General features: G+C 37.7%; 1 protein-coding gene across 1 annotated transcript; it reads right to left on the reverse strand.

Moving 5' to 3' along the window:
- Positions 1–8,756: 8,756 nt before the first annotated feature.
- LOC124276603 (E3 ubiquitin-protein ligase RNFT1-like) lies at positions 8,757–19,304 on the reverse strand. The gene is made up of 8 exons (XM_046712246.1): positions 19,202–19,304; positions 17,725–18,288; positions 17,192–17,277; positions 16,070–16,179; positions 14,677–14,830; positions 13,290–13,502; positions 12,597–12,698; positions 8,757–11,162 (listed from the first exon to the last, which is right to left on the reverse strand). Exons 1-8 carry the CDS (start codon positions 19,281–19,283, stop codon positions 11,031–11,033), a joined length of 1,443 nt encoding a protein of 480 aa, XP_046568202.1. The 5' UTR covers positions 19,284–19,304; the 3' UTR covers positions 8,757–11,030.
- Between the last annotated feature and the right edge of the window lie 58 nt (positions 19,305–19,362).

A 19,362-nucleotide genomic window follows, 5' to 3' on the forward strand; every position in this document is an offset into this window, starting at 1 on the left:
TGGTCTAGTATGAGTGGGAGGGGGATTCCCTCGTGATGTCATTAGTGTGGATGGTCTCTCAAATCGAGGGAGGCGCCCGATCTCTAGATTACATGGCTAATGGGGTGCTAGCAGTTTGGCTAACAATGAGGGTGGTCAAGCTGACCACAACACCACAACTTATTGTATTTGTGGCTTCGAATACCAGATTGTTTCTACGTTGATCAGCACCCTTGATTTTACAAAGTAGTAACCTATTAAGTCATGCATCTCGTTTGGGCTTTCCAACCACATTCAGCTGGTAACAGGCAGAAGATTAGCAGTGCTTGAACCATGAGCTTTGTTATAAGCTGTTGGGGTTATGGGCTGTTGGGGTTTTAGGAGGTTACCATTCAACATGTTCAGCCAACACGCTGCAGTGTAACTGAAAGACTGTTCAAAGCGACAATTAACCCAACTCTCTAATTACACTATCATGTATATTGTGATCATAATATACTATTCACACTTTGCTAAGGATCAGATCATGGATTCAACAGAAAGCTATGATATGCGGTCAGATTGGTTTAAATACCTAACCTTATTGTAAGCATGGATCCTAGGTTTCAGTATGTCACTGCATCTTGTGGATCCCATACCTGCTATTGACAGGTGCTGTGTACTTGTCAATGACTCCTTCCATTACTGTATTTGCAAAATGATTGATTGGTGCCATGAAAACCATTTTTATGGTTCCTTATGTATCAAGTGCATAAGATTAGATTAAAGTGATTGTTTGCCTAAAGGGGATTACCATATCATTATTTCAGCAGTTTTAAATGGATACAATTTCAAATTATAAATCTACATTTAAGTAAAGTTGTGAATGTTTGTGATCCTTAGCAAAGTGTGAGTAGTAAATAACAGAGTGGCATCGATGATACTGAATGGAGCGAGTGCTCTTTGGCTTAATAATGTTGGCAGTATTTCAACTATATCACAGCTCGTATCGGCCTGCAGTGTGTTGTTTGGCTTAATAATGTAGTGGGCAGTATTTCAACTATATCACAGCTCATATCGGCCTGCAGTGTGTTGTTTGGCTTAATAATGTAGTGGACAGTATTTCAGCTATATCACAGCTCACATCGGCCTGCAGTTTGTTGTTTGGCTCAATAATGTAGAGGGCAGTATTTCAACTACTAGTATATCACAGCTCACATTGGCCTGCAGTGTGTTGTTTGGCTTTATGATGTTGTTGGCAATATTTCATCTGCATCACAGACCATGTTGGCCTGCGATGTGTTGCATTGGGCATTTAGTTAACTATATCGCAATAAGTATTGCAGCAAGGCTGTGTGTTAGTCTTGTGGTTAATGCTTTCAATTTTATATCATGCGGAATTCCATGGGTAATGTATTAAGCCTATTGTTTGTGTCCTGAGCAATGATATTGCAGGAATATTGCTGGACAGCTAGTACTACAGATAGGATGTCTCAGGATGAAACCATACAGACATCATGCAGAAACAAAGTTTAAAAATAGTGTCAGTAATCAAGCTTGATGATAATAATAATAATAATGTCCACGTGTATGGCGCCGTTGCCACACACTAGTGTATGCTCATGGAGATCCCACACTCGTTGGTCATAGTTGTCTTTGTGTTGAGTACCTGTGCTAGTACCTCAGGTAAACAATTTGAATGTATTATTGTGTTGTCAGGGTGAAACAGTATAGCAAGGTTACGATATTATTTGTATACATGTACACATATTTGTGTCAAAATTTTGACTCAAAAAGTTGCAGAGCAGGTTCACAAGGAAAAGAGCTGCAGAAACGCATTCATAGAAAGTACTTTTAGAAGTGGACTTGAAATGTTAATTATTACTCATTTTGCAATATTGGACTGAAAGAAATGTCAGGGGTCATTGAAACAGTAGCAATTAATGTATTATAGCAAATGTATTGTCTTGTATCAATACAGAAAAAACATGTTATGTATCATATCATCTCATGAAGTGACCCTGTATCATTTCATCACTGAACTGTGTTGTACATGATTTGTAGGTAACAATTGCTGTTTACATTGATAATAAATTTTATAACAATAGAATCATGACAAGATCCAATGCCAAAAGTAACATTTGATTTTATCCACCAGATCCAAATAATATTTTCTGGTAACATATTTTTAACCAGGTTAAACTGTTCTAATGTGGAATATATTCTGGATTAAACAGCCATATGCATGCATAGTATTTATTATCTCTATTAAATTGGAGAACCGCAATTATTTCCATTTGTTCATGAAATGATGTTTATTTTTTCTACCCTTTGTATTTCTCCTAAAGAGGTCGGTGGGGTAGCCTAATGGTTAAAGCGTCCGCTTATCACACCAAAGACCTGGGTTCGATTCCCAACATGGGTACAATGCGTGAAGCCCATTCCTGGTATTCCCCACCGCTATATTCTTGAAATGTTGCTGTCAAGAGTGAGTGAGGTTGCTTTTAAGCTGCTTTTAGTAATATTCCAGCAATACAGATATGGATGATCAAACTGAACTTTACCATTTTCTACCCAAGAAAACTGATTCCTGTTTTGATAATGGTTCAGGGTTTCTCGGCACCATTCTGGTGCTCATGGGTTACACCAATGTGGTATTTATGTGATATCTGCATCACTACAGACTTACCTCCCACAAGCTTACATGCCATTACAACTGGAATAATCTTCAAAGCAGCATTGAACCTAACTCACTCACTCACAAAGACATTGTTATTATTTATATATTATACAGGATTACTAATGGGCAGTTGGCTTATGAAATTGTTTTTGTGTAAACATAATCAACCATTTCTACAGGTTATATGTACAGATGTGTGTATTAGCCTTATTGATTATATAGAGGTTATTCTATACATGTGGGTCCAACTATATCAAATACATCTAAAACATGGTTCCAAGAGCACAATATGTCAAGCATTTGAAACCAAGTTGGTTTACCAGGGGCCCAATACACAAAGTGTTCGTAGCACTACGATATTCGTAAGCCAAAAATAAATAATGAAGTTCTTAATAATGCAAATGCTTTGTGCATTGGGTTCCAGACTTATATAATCGTAATAGTTATGCTTAGATGACAGGAAGTGGTTCCTGTGTGTCATGTATTATACAACATTGCTCATTATTATATCACGTTTATTTCTGTGATGACCTGTATGGACTGATGCAATGTCAAATGTTGTTTATGCATGTTTTTGAGTGTATTGTATGAAATATTGCAGATTTGATGAACATTTGTGGCAATAAAGCTGATTCATGATAACTAATATTGCATGTTTTTGACATTTTTGAAAATCTCATATTTCATGATCACACAGTTAAACAAATCAGTCAAAAAAGGAAGTAGTGAATATCCCAGTAGAGAACTGTCACTTTTCCATGGTCTCCACCAAAGGGATATCCCATAGGATCCAGAGGGGTGGGGTGGGAGGGCTGCACATACCCCCATTTGGGCTGAAAGTTTGTTAAATGACCATTGAAACTAGGGTGAAAATAAAGTGTGCACCCCTTCTCAAAAGCTGTATTAGCCCTGTTTCCGTGAAAAAATGAACAGTTGAATATACCATAGGTCAATCATGGCCAGACCTGTGAAGATCCAGGTTAAGTTGGTCTTCAGCAGCCCATGCTTGTCGTAAGAGGCGAGTAACGGGATTGGGTGGTCAGGCTCGCTGACTTGGTTGACACATGGTGCATAGATCGATGCTCGTGCTGTTGATCACTGGATTGTCTGGTCCAGATTTATGGCCGCCATATAGTTGGAATATTGCCGGGTGTGGCGTTAAACACCAGCCAACCATCCAATCAACCAATCATGGCCGCTCGACCATAGGTTGATCATGGATCCTCTGATGTATATCATGAAGACCAGTTTGGAAGAAAATTGGACAGTTTTTGGACACATCATTTTGAAGTAACCGTGGCAACAGATGCTCATGGCATATTAGCTGCACATTCACAGATAGACAATTGAAGGGTGGGTTTTTCACCGGACCAGAATGTTTTCATTTCTTGAATCAAATCAGGCAAATCCTGCATGTGATGGAAGTCGTTTGTTTTTGTGGGTCTAACCTTTCACTCAGCAATATTCAGTGGGGTAGCCTTGTGGTTAAAGCATTCACTCGTCATGCTAAAGATTCCCACTTGGGTACAATGCGTGAAGCTCATTTCTGGTGTCCCCTGCCGTGATATTGCTGGAATATTGCTAAAAGTGGCATAAAACTAAACTCACTTACTCACGCTGTATGATGGAGTGCTATACAAAATGAACCAGACAACCAGTGGTTGATATTAATTAGTAATATCCACTCAGTTGGGGTACAATGACAGTCACTTGAGTGAGCTTGATCACCAGATTCATTTAGTCCCTCACAACTAGCCCAGGTTTGCTGGGACCACATGCTAACCCTGAATCCCCCTTGGGAAGGTAGAAGAGGAGCAATATCCCAGAGCTGCTATGAGAAAGGAAGTAAGAAATGCTGTTTTGAACACTGTTCCAGTTATCTCACAGCGTATCAGCTCAATGTAGGAATGAGTGAGTTTTATGCCGTACTCAGCAATATTTCAGCTATATGGCGGCGCAATGTAGGAGTGAGTGAGTGATTGATTATGGCTTTACGACGCTTTTAGCAATATTCCAGCAATATCACAGCGGGGGACACCAGAAATGGGCTTCAGACATTGTACCCATGTGGGGAATCGAACCCGTGTCTTTGGCATGACAAGCCAACACTTTAACCATTAGGCTACCCGACTGCTCCCTTAATGTATGAGGAAAGTCCGAAGCAAACTTGGCCTTAAATGTGGCGAACATGCAAGGACTGGTGTAGTGCTGACAACCCTGGAATCATATTCGGGGCGATTTGAAAGAGTGAGTAAAGCTGCTATTAGCACATCCTCGATAACTCCAGGGTATACGTTCCGATAAGCCTCCACCGGGTATTTCGTGGCAAGTGAATGCTTTAACCACTAGGCTACCCCACTGCACCAGGGTGATTTGATCCCATTACCATAGGTGTCCAGCATGCCCACTGTATCACTGACATGAAAAGTATTATGTCTGACTTGGCTTCTCATGCCCAAGGGATCCATGAAGATCCGGGTTAGAATGAACCTTCTTCAGTAACCCATGCTTGTCGTAAGAGGTGATTAACGGGATCGGGTAGTCAGGCTCGCTGGCTTGGTTGACACATGTCATCGTTCCCAATTGCGCAGATCGATGCTCGTTCTGTTGATCACTGGATTGTCTGGTCTAGGCTCGATTATTTACAGACCCCCGCCATATAGCTGGAATATTGCTGAGTGTGGCGTAAAAATAAACTCACTCACTCACTCTCTCTCATGTCCAAGGCTACTCATGCCCTAGACATCTAAGAAAACATCAGCTGTTATGTCACACCGAAAATAATACTTTGAACAATCAATCACAACTGGACTTTGTTTGGGGAAAAAAAGAATTAATAAGTATCTTGTCACATGTCAATATTTATTCACATGCTACATTTTTGATAATCATAAAGCTCTGTACATTCACATCACAGCCTCAAGTATTATGTTACCAGCAAATGAAACCAAAGTTATAAAACAAAAATTAAAAGGACTAAAATAATTCAGAAACACCAACATTCTAGACACTGTAACATAGCTAAAGTCGATATTTGAAAAATAGTGCCCTTGGGAATGGTTAAAAGTGTTTCAGCTGAACAGTCTGCAGTTTGAATGCTCATCTTTTAGACACAAGCAAGGCTTAGCTTAACTGTCTTCTTTGTTGTCTGTTTAATGCCACCCTCAGCTTGATTCCAGCTACATGACAGTGGTCTGTACATAAACAAGTCTGGACCAGACAATCCAGTGATGGATTTTGTGAGCAACAATGTAGTCCGTCAGAAAATATTGACAACACAATGAAACAAGTCACTGAGACTGACCACATTATCAGTAAAAAGCCTCGAGACCAGGGCCTAGATTTTCAAAGCTCTCTTAGCGCTAAGATAGTCAGTCGTAAGTGCCATACCCTAACATTAATTTACGACTATCTTAGCGATAAGAGAGCTTCGAAAATATAGGTCCTGGGCCCTGTTTCACAAAGGTCTCGTAGGCCTAATATCTCGTAACCTTTCTCGCAGCATTGGTACCTGCTTTACTGTAACATAGGAAAGTACGAATGCTACGAGAAGTTATGAGAGCTTTGTGAAACGGGGCCCTGGACCCTATCCACAAAGTGTTCATAGCGTTACATCATTTGAAGCCCATGATAGGTTGTAACACTACAAATGCATTGTGGATGACGACCCAGAATCCCACTGAGGTTGTAATTTTTCAAAGTTACCTACACCATAAAGCTACATGAATGTTGCCTGCTACCTTGGCAGCTTCTGTCAAATACTGATACATATATTAATAATATCAGAATTATCCTGAAACAAATATTTTCTATAGCAGCAACATACAAATCATGACAGTTTCACAGGAATGGTGATATCTGGATCAATGAGATCTTTGTGAAGTACTACTTAATGACATTGTCCAAAAATGTTTTGTAAACTTTTAACAATATATTATCTGCAACAAATTAACAGTTTGCTGACCTACTTTCTGCAATACTAACTTTCCCCTCACTCTATAACTCTAAGCTGGAGCATTGTCCATGTATATGTACTGTCTACTATGATCAAACAGCACAAAATGCACGTGTATTATAAATATAAGTGCAAGTCCAAATGACTAGCTTTAAGGAAACTGTTCATGTGAATTTCTAAATGTACTGCAAACACTTTCAATGAAGCATATTTGTGTTCTTCTTTAAATTAATTGATCTATTTTAAATTTTCAGAAAATACTGATCTCATTAGGCAGTAATTTATTAATTCACTGTTAACTCATACCTGGATACACATTACAAATTAGAAGTGATAATAATTCATACATAAATATTAATGTTGATAATTTGCTGGGACATCAGGTCCCTATAAATATATCCTAATATTGCCATTTTCAAAGTAAATTACTTCACACCTTTCCACCAAATAATATTTTTTCCTGCATCAGTATTTAATTGAAACTGTACACGAAAAAAGTCCAGGTTTGTGCTGGTGTATTGTTTGGACAGTTTATTTGCTGATTCTCAAACAGGTTAAAACATGTAATGATTTAAACATCTGCCTGTTATATTTGTCAGTTAATACAAAATGTTAAGATTTATCTTTCTCTTAGCAGTTTGGCAAAACATGTCTGGTACTGTCTTCTTAGAATAGCAAAATGTGCAAAGTCTCTGCTGTACAATACACAGGTTTTTTACGATATGTTTCATATAGCTACATACTGTTCAGGGCTTGACATTCACCCAAATTCTCAAACAAGACCACAGGACCAGTAACTTTTAAAAATCACTGGTCCTTACAGATTCTTACTGGTCCTGCTAAGGGACACTTATTGACAGCCTTAACTATCTACTAGACTGTCAGGATAGCACTTATAAAAGTTGCACTGGTCCTGTCAACATTTTACTAGACCCAGGCCAGTGGGATAGCGTGAATGTCAACAATGCTGTTGCAGTATATTCTTTCACCCCTTAAAACCCATATTTGATGTTTACAAAACCATTATATTTTTTGGCGAGATATGCTTTGATGAAACATGGAAATAACAAATCAGTTATCTCACTAGTGACATAAGTTCACTTAAAACAGTCTGAAGAAATTAAATATACTGTACAATGAATTTACATGATTATTTACAAGAGAAAATGGCATAAATTAGAGTAGAATCACAGAGCTCCAGATAAGGTTAAGCTCATGTGGGTACTGTACCCACTGTATTTATTTGGAGTGGGTATTATGAATGTTGAGTGGGTATTTCATTTTCCGTTACCCACTGCTTTCAAATATGTGGGTATTGCAGTGATTTTACTCACCTAAGTATATGTCATTGAGTAAGTTTACTAAGCAGGTATGTTCTGCCTCATGTCATACCTAATCAAAACCAACTTAAATATAATGGAAATGATTTCATAAAAAATCACTCATCCTGTACTGACAGTACAACACTAGTCCTATACTACCAATACAACTTGATACCAATCGATGTCTTTTTCATTATCTTTTTATAGATATATTCCGTACGCATATGTTTTAAACTTTGTGCTTATATAACATTTTAAATGTGTAATTGGTACACAACAATTATTTTTCAATGCATAATTGGAAATTACATAAGTGCTGTACATGACAGTCCTCCATTACCATGATAAGACCTTACCCTCTTTTTGAAGTGTATATTTAATACTACCACCAGGATATATGGGAACATGGTATTTTGCTGTGGTCATTAAATTCAGTGAAATCAAGCAGAGGTCAATATAATATTTTAAATATGTCTGCCATGGAGGCCATATTGAAATCAAAGCAGATGTCTGCAAGCATTTATTAGAAATACAGTTGCAAATCATATTCACAGAATATGAATCAACTTCAATCAATGGTTTCAGCATTTCTTAGAACATGATTACTGATGCATGCTGGACATTTTGTGGCCATACTATTAATCAAGTCACTCTTCAAACAAGCTGAAATTAATATTAATATTTAACATTTTGTTATGACAGTAGGAAATATCTGTCACTTAACCTATTAATATTTAACATTTTGTTATGACAGTAGGAAATATCTGTCATTTAACCTATTAATATTTAACATTTTGTTATGACAGTAGGAAATATCTGTCACTTAACCTATTAATATTTAATATTTTGATATGATCCAGATTGATACTATTCAAGAAACATTGAAATCCGTCTTAAGCCATCTGTGTTAAACATTGTAAAAATACATATTGTGAAATATTGAAAAAGTAATTATTTTATTAGTCCCAGTCAAATTTAAAGGAGAATGTGAAGAATAATATCAATGCTGTACATCTACAATTCTCCATTTCTTGTTTTCGTGAAGGTTATTAACACTTAGTATATTTCACAGATGATGACAAAAGGGATTTACATGGACAGGTGTCCGTGTGTGCAAATATAGATATAAATTAAATGTGATACTATCCAACACACTTCATTTTAAACATTCCCCAACTTTCTGTTGATGAAATACAAGTAATTAAAACACACACTGTTAAATTATGCAATTCATATTGACTCAATTTCTGTAATAGATACTGTAACAGCTGATTTGAGCAAGCACAATTGGACCTCAGAAAATACCTACATAATACCTAGTCAACTAATGCAAACCCAGCTTTTATCAAACCAATGTCTCCACATTTACCAAAATATTTTCTTAATTTCAGATCCAGGGATTTACCTTAGACTTCTTAGATTTACATTATTCACAAATCATGAATGTTGGTAATGGGACTGGCAGTGAATATTATCGACATCTGTTCTGATTTTATACATGTATTAAGTGCAATATTTAGAATCATGCAAAACCCTGGGGTCTATCAACAGCAGCCTTAAATCATGATGTAACACAGTAGTAACATGATACCTGATTGGTTACACCATATACAAACGCAGCGTACCTTTATACAGGATTCTTCAACTGATGACGGCAATATGTTCATGACAGGTAATGTCTCTATATACAGTGCAAACATACATTTTGAGACATGAAGCAAATTACATTTCAGCCTTCAAAATTCTAGTACTCTAGCTCATGATTGCTAAATTTTGCTGTGGTCTAGTATAGTAGACTTCCAGTGATGGTAGACCTCAGTAAAAGGTATCATTTGTGGGCTACAGATTGAATCCAGTTCACAAAGAATTTTGCTACAAAATGGAAATGAATTCAACTGATAGAAAATGTTAACATAGTGACACTTTTTGTTTGATTCACACTTAGAGTACTAGTATTTTGAAAACAAATTTCCAAAGCTTTAAAGATATATTCCGGTAGACTAAGATAATATCTGGACAAGTCTGGAGCCAGAGCTTTTATTCATGTATTTACCACAAGGGGATAACAAAATTCAAGACTTAAATACAATGTTCAAAAGGAAACTGTCAGATGTCAAACTATATGTGCATGGCATCAAATACTGATCAATAAATAGTCATCAGAACACCAGTCCAGCTGAGAGCAAACAAAAACTGTTACCATGGTTACCAGGAATACTATACAACAAACTGTCATTACCTGTGGGGTTCCCAAGGTACAAAACCAACACAGTATCCCATACTTAAAGGAAGTGCCAACTAATCCAAGGATACAGTGGCCATATTATGACACCTGGTCGCCAGTGACATCATGCCTTGACTCCAGCGATTGTCACTCATACTATCAACCACTGGTTATACAACCCTAATTTTTCTGGGGAGTTATATATCCATTCTTGTATGACAAATACACTGGACTGATAAGCCAACACAGCTTCAGTTTGAACCTGATTTTAAATACTGTAATAATTATAGCTATCCAAATTAATTACTCCAAGAATTTATCCAGGACTCCAAACTAAGTGCCTGTAACATGCAATTTTATTAAGCTGAAACCGGTCCGAGTAAATACATGTCACATCTACAATGTATAATATTACCTGATACTGCATAAATTGAATGAACTACACGAATTTGTAATTCCAGTTTGGGAAAGTCTACAGACATGTCTTGCAGTCAGATACATGTACTGGCCTTTGAGCAGGTCTTCATAAATTCCCATACTCTCATTCTAAAAGACATTTTGGAGTAAACCTGGGATAGGAAAGAGGCGTCACTTCCCAAATGTAAGCTATGGGGAAAGTCTGAGGTATTTATCACAACAGAATGAATACATAATACACAGATAATCAAGGAGGTAGCTACCTTGTCCAGTCTTGATTATTTACAGGTTCCAGTATATGGCTGGAACATTGCTGACGTTGTCATAAAACAACATTCACTCAGGTTAAAAGCAGCTGATCATAGTTCTTGGGAACAGCAACATCAGAAAGTTTCTGAAGACTTCAGTGAGTTTCAATACGTCCGGACTAAGACGAAGACTGAGCATCATTGGTACGGATACCACAAGGAGGTATTAATACCACTGTAGATGGAAACTTGTACTCCCGTCCTGGAAATGGGGATTGTCTGTAATCTGAGCCCGGCACATGGGACAAGTTCTTTCACGGTCAAACCACAGTGACACACAATCTTCACAGAACACATGCTGAAAATACAACATGTTAGTATGATAGAAAATATTCATCTCAGTGTGTATCAAATACATCACCATACAAGTTAGAAAACAGTGAGACAAACTAATGCCTTCTCTTTATGTCAAATTAAAGATCCAGGGGTTGGAGGTTTACTATGAAACATAATCTCCAAGAATATTTCACGTCTAATAGCCACATGCATGGGTGTGACTGTTTGAATTAGTCAACACTAATGCTTGCATTACAGAACTCGCACCCGACATTCCATGCCCCATCTCAAACCCAGTATACTGACTCAAAGCCCAAGCAACATGTAACAAGTATCATTCATTAAGAGTATTGTAGGGCAAGTCAAGATCTGGAGGGTCAACTAAATGATAATTAACAAACAACTTGATATAAATTGACATATGGTAGACATTATTCCTTGTAATTTCTTACAAGGGAGACAGCCAAGGTACGAGTCATATTTCAATAAATCCTTTTCTGTACATGCACACTGTGTACATGATGCTAGTACTTGGTAATAGAAAAAACACTAAATAACAATAAAAAAGACCCAAAACTGATATTAAATAATCAACAACCATGACAATAAAAGCCTGCCAGGGGTTAGTGCTAGCTCCTACCCCTGCATACCTAAAAGAAAACATGGGGGAAATGTCAATTAGAAACATGAAATACATGATTATTCCTTTTATACACAGAGCATCAGTGTGCGAACTAGTTTCCAAATTTTGCTAGCTATGCCTGAATGTTACTAGCCTACAACATAATTCACTAGCCCGAAATTTGAATGTAGACACAGGTTACATCATTAAGCTGCTAATATGATGAACATTTTTATCAGGCCATAATCTTGCAGGATTTAAAAGTGTATTAACTGAACAAGTCTGAGAGAGTGATATATTTACAAAATGACTATGGAAATTCACTAGCAAGTCAGGCCAGTGAGTGTGCAGATATACTAGCCACAGGCTAGCAGGCCAGTGGCTATTTCGCACACTGCAGAGCATACTGATTTCGTAAATAGATCAATGGAGCCTATATCCCAGCTAATTACATTTAAATTTCTTATTTCAGTTTGATTTGTTGGTTTGATTATTATTAGACGTCACACTCAGCAATATACCAGCTATATGGCAGAAGTTCGTAAATAATCGGGTCTTGACCAGACAATACAATGATCAACAGCATGAGCATCAATCTACACAGTTGGGATATGATAACATGTGTCAACCAAAACAGCGAACCTAACCACTCTATCCTGTTAGCCGCTTCTTACAACAAGCTGAAGGCCAAATCTATCATTTCTAACCCAGATCTTCACAGGTGATTTCTGTTTATACATCATTTGAGAAAAATATTAATATCAATATCAAACATTTTGTAAAGGCAAGTTATGTAACAGAAACCAACACGTGAAACGTAAGCCGTTTACTTACTTTACATGTAAGCATGACTGGTTCCTTATAATCATCTTGGCATATTGGACAATGTTCTCCTCGATTCTTCAACTCACTTGGAGTCGGTTTCACACCAAAATTCTGTAAACATTTAAGCAATTGTTACATTAAAAGATTCTTCACAAATCTGTCTTAAACACCTGATTTGTTATTTATCAAGTGCACACAACAATATCTTTCTGCTGATCTTTCTGACCTAAAGTTTTAATCTCCTTGGTTGTACTGTTGTATGTAAACTCGATTGGCGATCTAGGATTCCAGCAGCCTATTAACCAATCAATTTTAAAAAAATAATCAGATGACACATTCTTTGAAATTGGACCGTTTGATGTGTTCATATTTCTGTACAAATGAGTCACAATGCCAGCCAACAGGCAAATTTAAAAAGTTCTCTGTCTAACTGTTACCCTTAAACTTTTGTTTTGACTCTTAAGAAACATGGCAGTCATAATGACTCAAAAAAGTGAAACCCCATAAGTAACCCTGATTCTCCTGCACATTATTAGGTTTTGAAACAAACGTGTGTGTACATTTGAGACCAGTAAACTGTGACAGTGCTGGTGGAATATTACTTTCACCATTAAATACATGGCAACACCAGCAGATTGTCTGTGAAAACTTGTAGAAATCAATCTCTTACCCTAAGTGATTACTGATACAAATTATACTCACTGCTTGAACACGGAGTCTGTTGAATGCCTTGATGAGTTCCCGCCACAATCCCCATAGAATGCTTAGTTTGAAGACACCATATACTATTACACACAAGATGGAGAACCAGCGAGCTGACTGCTGATCATCAGACAGGAAGTGTATCCAAGGAATTATGGGTATTAGGTGACGGTAACATTGAGACACATGCTCCACAAACATAAAATATTTGCCCTGAAAAAACAAACAGTGATAATTAAGAATAAGCTGAAATCACACTGTTTATACAAAAATATGCTTGTCATAACAGGGCTCGATTTAGTGCTTTGTTACTTGCACTGGTGCAACCCAATATTACAAAGTGCAACCTAGGTATTAGTCTAACTTGCACTACGCGCAAGTCAATTATTGAGTGGGTAAACTTCTGAATAAAACATCTAAATAAATCAATAGCATATTTCTGATATTACATATTGCAAAAAAAACAGTGCAACTGGAATTTGACTGGTGCAACTAGGTTTTTATCTTAGGTTGCACCTGGTGCAAGTAGGTTAAAATCTCTTAAATCGAGCCCTGCATAAGAGGCGATCAGCTGGTCAGGCTCGTTGACTTGGTTGACACATGTCCTCGTGTCCCATTTGCGTAGATTGCTGCTCATGCTGTTGATCACTGGATTATCTAGTCCAGACTCAATTATTTACAGACCGCAGTCATATAGCTGGAATATTGCTGAATGCGGTGTAAAACTAAACTCACTCACTCACAAAAATAAGCTCATATTCTCTCCTGAAAAAATAACCCCTTGAGTCTATATCATACAGAAAAATATGTAATTTTTTAAGTAAATTGATATTTTATACTTATCCTGATTCATGATCTTTTGCTTATCTCCCTTTCCCTTTCGAATGGTAGTGGAACACTTGAATCCCTTGAAGTTCCCGAAGCGGACGTATAAATACACTCACCCACGAAGTTACCTCCCTTGCCCTTTCACGCGCAAACCATATCATGTGACTTGTCCATACTTGTCACTCTCTCCTTATTTCCAGCCCATGGAAAGGGAGATAAGCAAAAGATCATGCGTCAGGATAAGGAAAAATATGTCTTGTACACTAAATGTGCACACAACAAATCTGTGACCTTCAGATCACAAGGGCACAGCCTCTTAACACTATCATACCATATTGTACCTATCCTGCAGGCATTTACTATGTTTCCCAATAGATTAACTTTAAATATTCATACTGTCCAATAAAATGTAATATATGACTGCAATATCTAATTCCATGTTAATCTGTACCAAAAATATAAGAGATAAAGTGATTTAAAAAACAAATAACACTGAATGCTGGTATCAAGAGCACTGCAAGCCCTGATCTTGTCACCACTTCATCCTCCTCCTACTCACCCTCCTCTTGTGGGGCAGACACTGCAGAGGCACCATGGCAATAAATGACTTCAGTATGACCGTGGAGAACTTGATAATGTAGTCAGTCAGTAGGACTATCCACAGCAGCGTCCAAATGTCGACCTCGTTTACATTAGGCATCTTGAACAACAATCTGAAATTAACAAACATCATTCAAACCTCATGAGAAATCGAAGATCAAATATTACTCTCTGATACCCAACACTTTCCAAATAAAATGAAAATCACTCGACAAACCTAGTAAGAAACATTTATAAAATGGTGGGAATTTTCAAACACCTAGCATTATTGTACAATATGCTCAACAACAAAAATTAAGGACCACCCCAATAACATTATTTAAGCATCATATGGATCATAATATGGACTATAAAATACCTTAATATTGAAAATTGGGGCAGTCCTTAACTTTTTTTTATGAGTATATATAAGGACAACATGTTTTTATAGCATTCCAGCTTATCACAGCATGCAACACATGTTGTACAGAATAAAGTACAGATTACTGAGAAAGTGCAATCCCAAATATAGCATATGTTGCATTTGACCAGTTTCTATCAGGCATTGCGTAGTCATCACAACATGTCAGTACAATGTTGGAATACGCAGCTCTCAGACGTTTACACCTCTAGTGAAACGATGGTTATACTGCCGACAAAACAGGACCGAGCAAACCAGTGATTGATATCATGAGCATCCACCCACATTGTCCGAGGAGGATGACTATAATGTCACTGAGTCCAATAAAACACCACTTTGGCTATCTCAAAAAACTTTTGTTGTGTAATTAAATATAATAGTACTTCCAACAATCTAGAGACATTGTGTAAGTTTCACACAGAGCTCTAATTATGTCTAGCTTGAATATTGATTTAATGCCGCACTGGTTCTGTAAATAATCAAGTCTGGACCAGACAATCCAGTGATCAACAGCATGAGCATCAATCTACACAGTTGGGATACGATGTCATGTGTCAACCAAGTCAGCGAGCCTGACCACCCAATCCCGTTAGTTGCCTCTTACGACAAGCATTGGCTTGCTGAAGATCAATTCTAACTCAGATCTTCACGGGTATCTAGCCTGAATATAGGTTCCACGACATCCCTTGTATGACCAGAACATTTTGTTGTTGACCAGCTTTTTCCAGGAATCCCTTGAGTCAAAAGAGTGAGTGAGTATGGTTTTACTCTATTTTTACCAATATTCCAGCAATTATCACAGCAGAAATGGTCTTCACACACTGTACCCATGTGGGGAATTAAACTGAGGTATGCTGCATGGTGAGTGAACATGGTCAACATTAAAATAACCACTAGGCTAACCCACCGCCCCTCTGGTTCAGAAAAAGAATCTAACAAATGCAGTACTTACAGCTTCCATATATTTTGTTCTGAGAATGCATAGTAGAGTATGGCTATGTTTACTGTGAGGAAGGATATTAGCCACAGAGGTTGGAAGACTCCCCACAGAGCTCGACTCTCCTGTCAAGAGAAACAGATACATAATAACCTCACTGAACAACATGATCAAGAAGACAATATCACGAAGCATTTGTTTACTGCCATTCTCAACAACATTCTATTCAGCAGATCTATTCAAAAGCAGTATCTCTACAACACTAAAGGGGACAAGGCAAATGTTCTTGAACTCTTATTATGCAGATATTAGCAGTGGTGGACAAATTCTATCGATTGCATTCTTATCAACCAATCTAAACCAATCTGCCAGAACATTAAAATATTATAACACTTAACATGTTAAGACTGTAAATAACAATGTAAGGTGCAAACTTGCGCTTTATGTGACGTTAAAATAGGTTACACTTATGTATATAGCCTGGGTCAAGCACATATACCAGTTTGTCTGTGTTAAAAAGCGCTTAAAGCAGGGCACCAGGCAGGGTGAAAAGATGTCCTAATGTTAAAATCATGGCATTAAATGAAGGTTGGTTGGTTTGTTGTTTAACACCAAACTCAGCAATATTACAGCTATATGATGGCATCTGTAAATAATCAAGCCTGGACCAGACAATCCAGTGATCAACAGCATGCAGATCAATCTACGCAACTGAAATATGATGACATGTGTCAACCAAGTCAGCAAGCCTGACCACACGATCCCGTTAGTCGCCTCTTACGACAATCATGGGTTGCTGAAGACCAATTGTCCGGGGTGGAAATAACTTTATAATTGCCTGTGTACTCTGGTACAGTGGCACATGTAAAATCACTTGCCCTGATAATGTTTCCACTATACAGGACGATTTTCTTGTTTATTTTTTTAAATAAGTACAGCATGATAAACAAATTTGCATGCCCAACAGAAAAAAACACTGGCCTGGGACGTCGGGCAATGGGTTATTTCCACCCCTGATTCTAACCCGGGATTGTCACGGGTAATAAATGAAGCATAGTTGATCAGTCTATTTCAGTGGTTAAACAAGTGGAAAACAAGATGTCAAATCAACTTGTAGGAATCAACAACATTCCTCACCCTCACAGCAGTCTGATGTATGAACTGTACAAGCTTCATGTTCGCATAATAAAATGTTCCACCCAAGGCAAAGAAAACCAGTAATCCTGAAAATGAGTCATCGGAATGATTGGTGGAAACATTCTTGAAACACTTTCGACTCCTTATTGTAAATTCACATGTAAATCACTCTTACGATCATAATAGGGATGACGTTGGTTAATGTTGATATAATGTCACTGATAAAGTGATGAAGTGATAAAGTCCACAAACTGAATACAGTTCTTGACTTTTTTAAATTATAAATCTATCACATATACTGACCATTGTTTGGGGCATAAGTGGGTTAAATTTTGTGATAACCTTTTTGGAGGTTTTACTTATTCATTGTAAGAGCTCATCCCCAGTATAAGCTTTTATTTTTTGCCTAAATAGTGAGTTTGGTTTTACGCCGGAAACATGTCCGTTAAAAATAGCCATCTGGAAACTCAAAGATGAGACTGGTGATAATCTAGTAATTTAATGGTATGAGGATATCGGGCTCTGATTCTTACCTAATCTATGGTCATACATCAGTTTCATGAAGAGAAGCACAAAGAAAATCCCACACTTCTGGAACCAGAGAAGAAACGGTCTCCAGTCATTCTGCTGAAGCTCATTCAATGGATTCTGATTGTCTGCCATAATATTATGGTTTTGGTTCTCATCTTGCATTGGTGCCATGTGGGCATGTCCATGTCCATGACTGTGCCCGTGTCCATGACCATGTCCATGATTATGGCTGTCCCCATACAGCTGTTGAGGGTGAATAGTTGCTTGGGAGTTTATAGTTCCCAGTGACGACATGTCAATGACAGCTGATGGCTCTGATATCACTGATGCTGACAGTGCAGGTGCACCTGTAGTACGTGATGATTGTTGGAAATGGGGCAGGAAGCCCTGAGCCATATTTGTCATGTTTCTCCCAAGAGGCAAACGATTCTGAATCTGAAGTGGCATTTGAAGATTCCCAAGACGAAGTGAAAAGTTTTGATCTGAATCTCTCCTACTGTCGTCCATGTTTGGATTCTGCCGTGATCTATCTTCATTCATTGTCGATTCATGAAGATACTGGTTATCTGAAATTGGGTAGAAGATTGTTTGAGCATTATAGTGATTATTTACTTCACACAGACATCATAAAAACTAGAATGATGACTTGTGGTTAAGGTGAGGTGAGGTGAAATTGGGTTTAACGTCGCACTGGAGAATATTTCACTCATATGACGACGTGCATGTGTGTGTATGTGTAGGTGCGGCTGCTTGTACTAGCCCAGACTTAAGCTGGTTTTATAGTGCTAGCCCACCGAGATACCATCCGCAGTGAAGCATGAATACCCCACTCAGACACATTATACTGACTCCCAGCCGACCAGTCCTTGTTGTACCCATTAATGCCGAGCGCCAGGCAGGGACCAACAAGTACCATATTTTAACGTCTTTTGGTATGACGCAGTGGGGGATCGAACCAGCGACCTTCCGCTCTCCGGGCGGACACTCTAACCACTACACCACGGAGACGGTCACTTGTGGTTAAGATGATACATTTTTTGTTTTATGTCAGTGGCATGTTTTACAGTTATATATGCATTTAGTATTAAACCAACGTTCTTACGTATCAGGAAACTATTATGTAATACAATGATATATGCAGCAGATTAACTAAACTACACACAATATAATTGACAATATATTATTGTCATTATTTCAAACAATTCGACTAAAAAACGAAACATTCAAATTGCATAAAGGATGGGATTAAAAGCCAGACTTGTATGTTGTGTAGGGTTTGTCGCTATAAAAAGTCATAAGCCAAAGCCTGTTGGCCTACTAGTAAACACTAGACTAGTCTAGAACCTAATTTCGGATTTACTGATTCTTATGTTTGGTCGTACGGTTTGTCAACGCGCATAAACAAATTTCTGCAACAGCTGCAGTCATAAACTCCTCTGAAATATTTATATTCACACAGAAATGTTAAAATGGTGGTACCAGTTTTGTTCCGTCGTATGTTTTCAATATGTTGTAACTTCCCGTTGAAAATTCTGACACCTGTCGGCGAATCTATGGTCATGATACAGCCATTCTGATTGGATCACAGCCTCCATTTAAAACCAATGGAAATGGCTTTAAGAAATGTGTGATATGTACAG

Source organism: Haliotis rubra, unplaced genomic scaffold (genome assembly GCF_003918875.1).
Source record: "Haliotis rubra isolate DU_JTF1 unplaced genomic scaffold, ASM391887v1 Scf210, whole genome shotgun sequence".
NCBI lineage: Eukaryota > Metazoa > Mollusca > Gastropoda > Lepetellida > Haliotidae > Haliotis > Haliotis rubra.

What these genes read in the sequence shown, in the direction of transcription:
- LOC124276603 (XM_046712246.1), bottom strand. Translation starts at nt 19,283, where the DNA reads ATGACCATAGATTCGCCGACAGGTGTCAGAATTTTCAACGGGAAGTTA. An exon ending in TACATCAGACTGCTGTGAGG is followed by an intron (nt 16,180 to 17,191) that starts GTGAGGAATGTT and finishes TTCTCTTGACAG; the next exon opens with GAGAGTCGAGCTCTGTGGGG. An exon ending in ACAGACTCCGTGTTCAAGCA is followed by an intron (nt 12,699 to 13,289) that starts GTGAGTATAATT and finishes AAATGTTTACAG; the next exon opens with AATTTTGGTGTGAAACCGAC.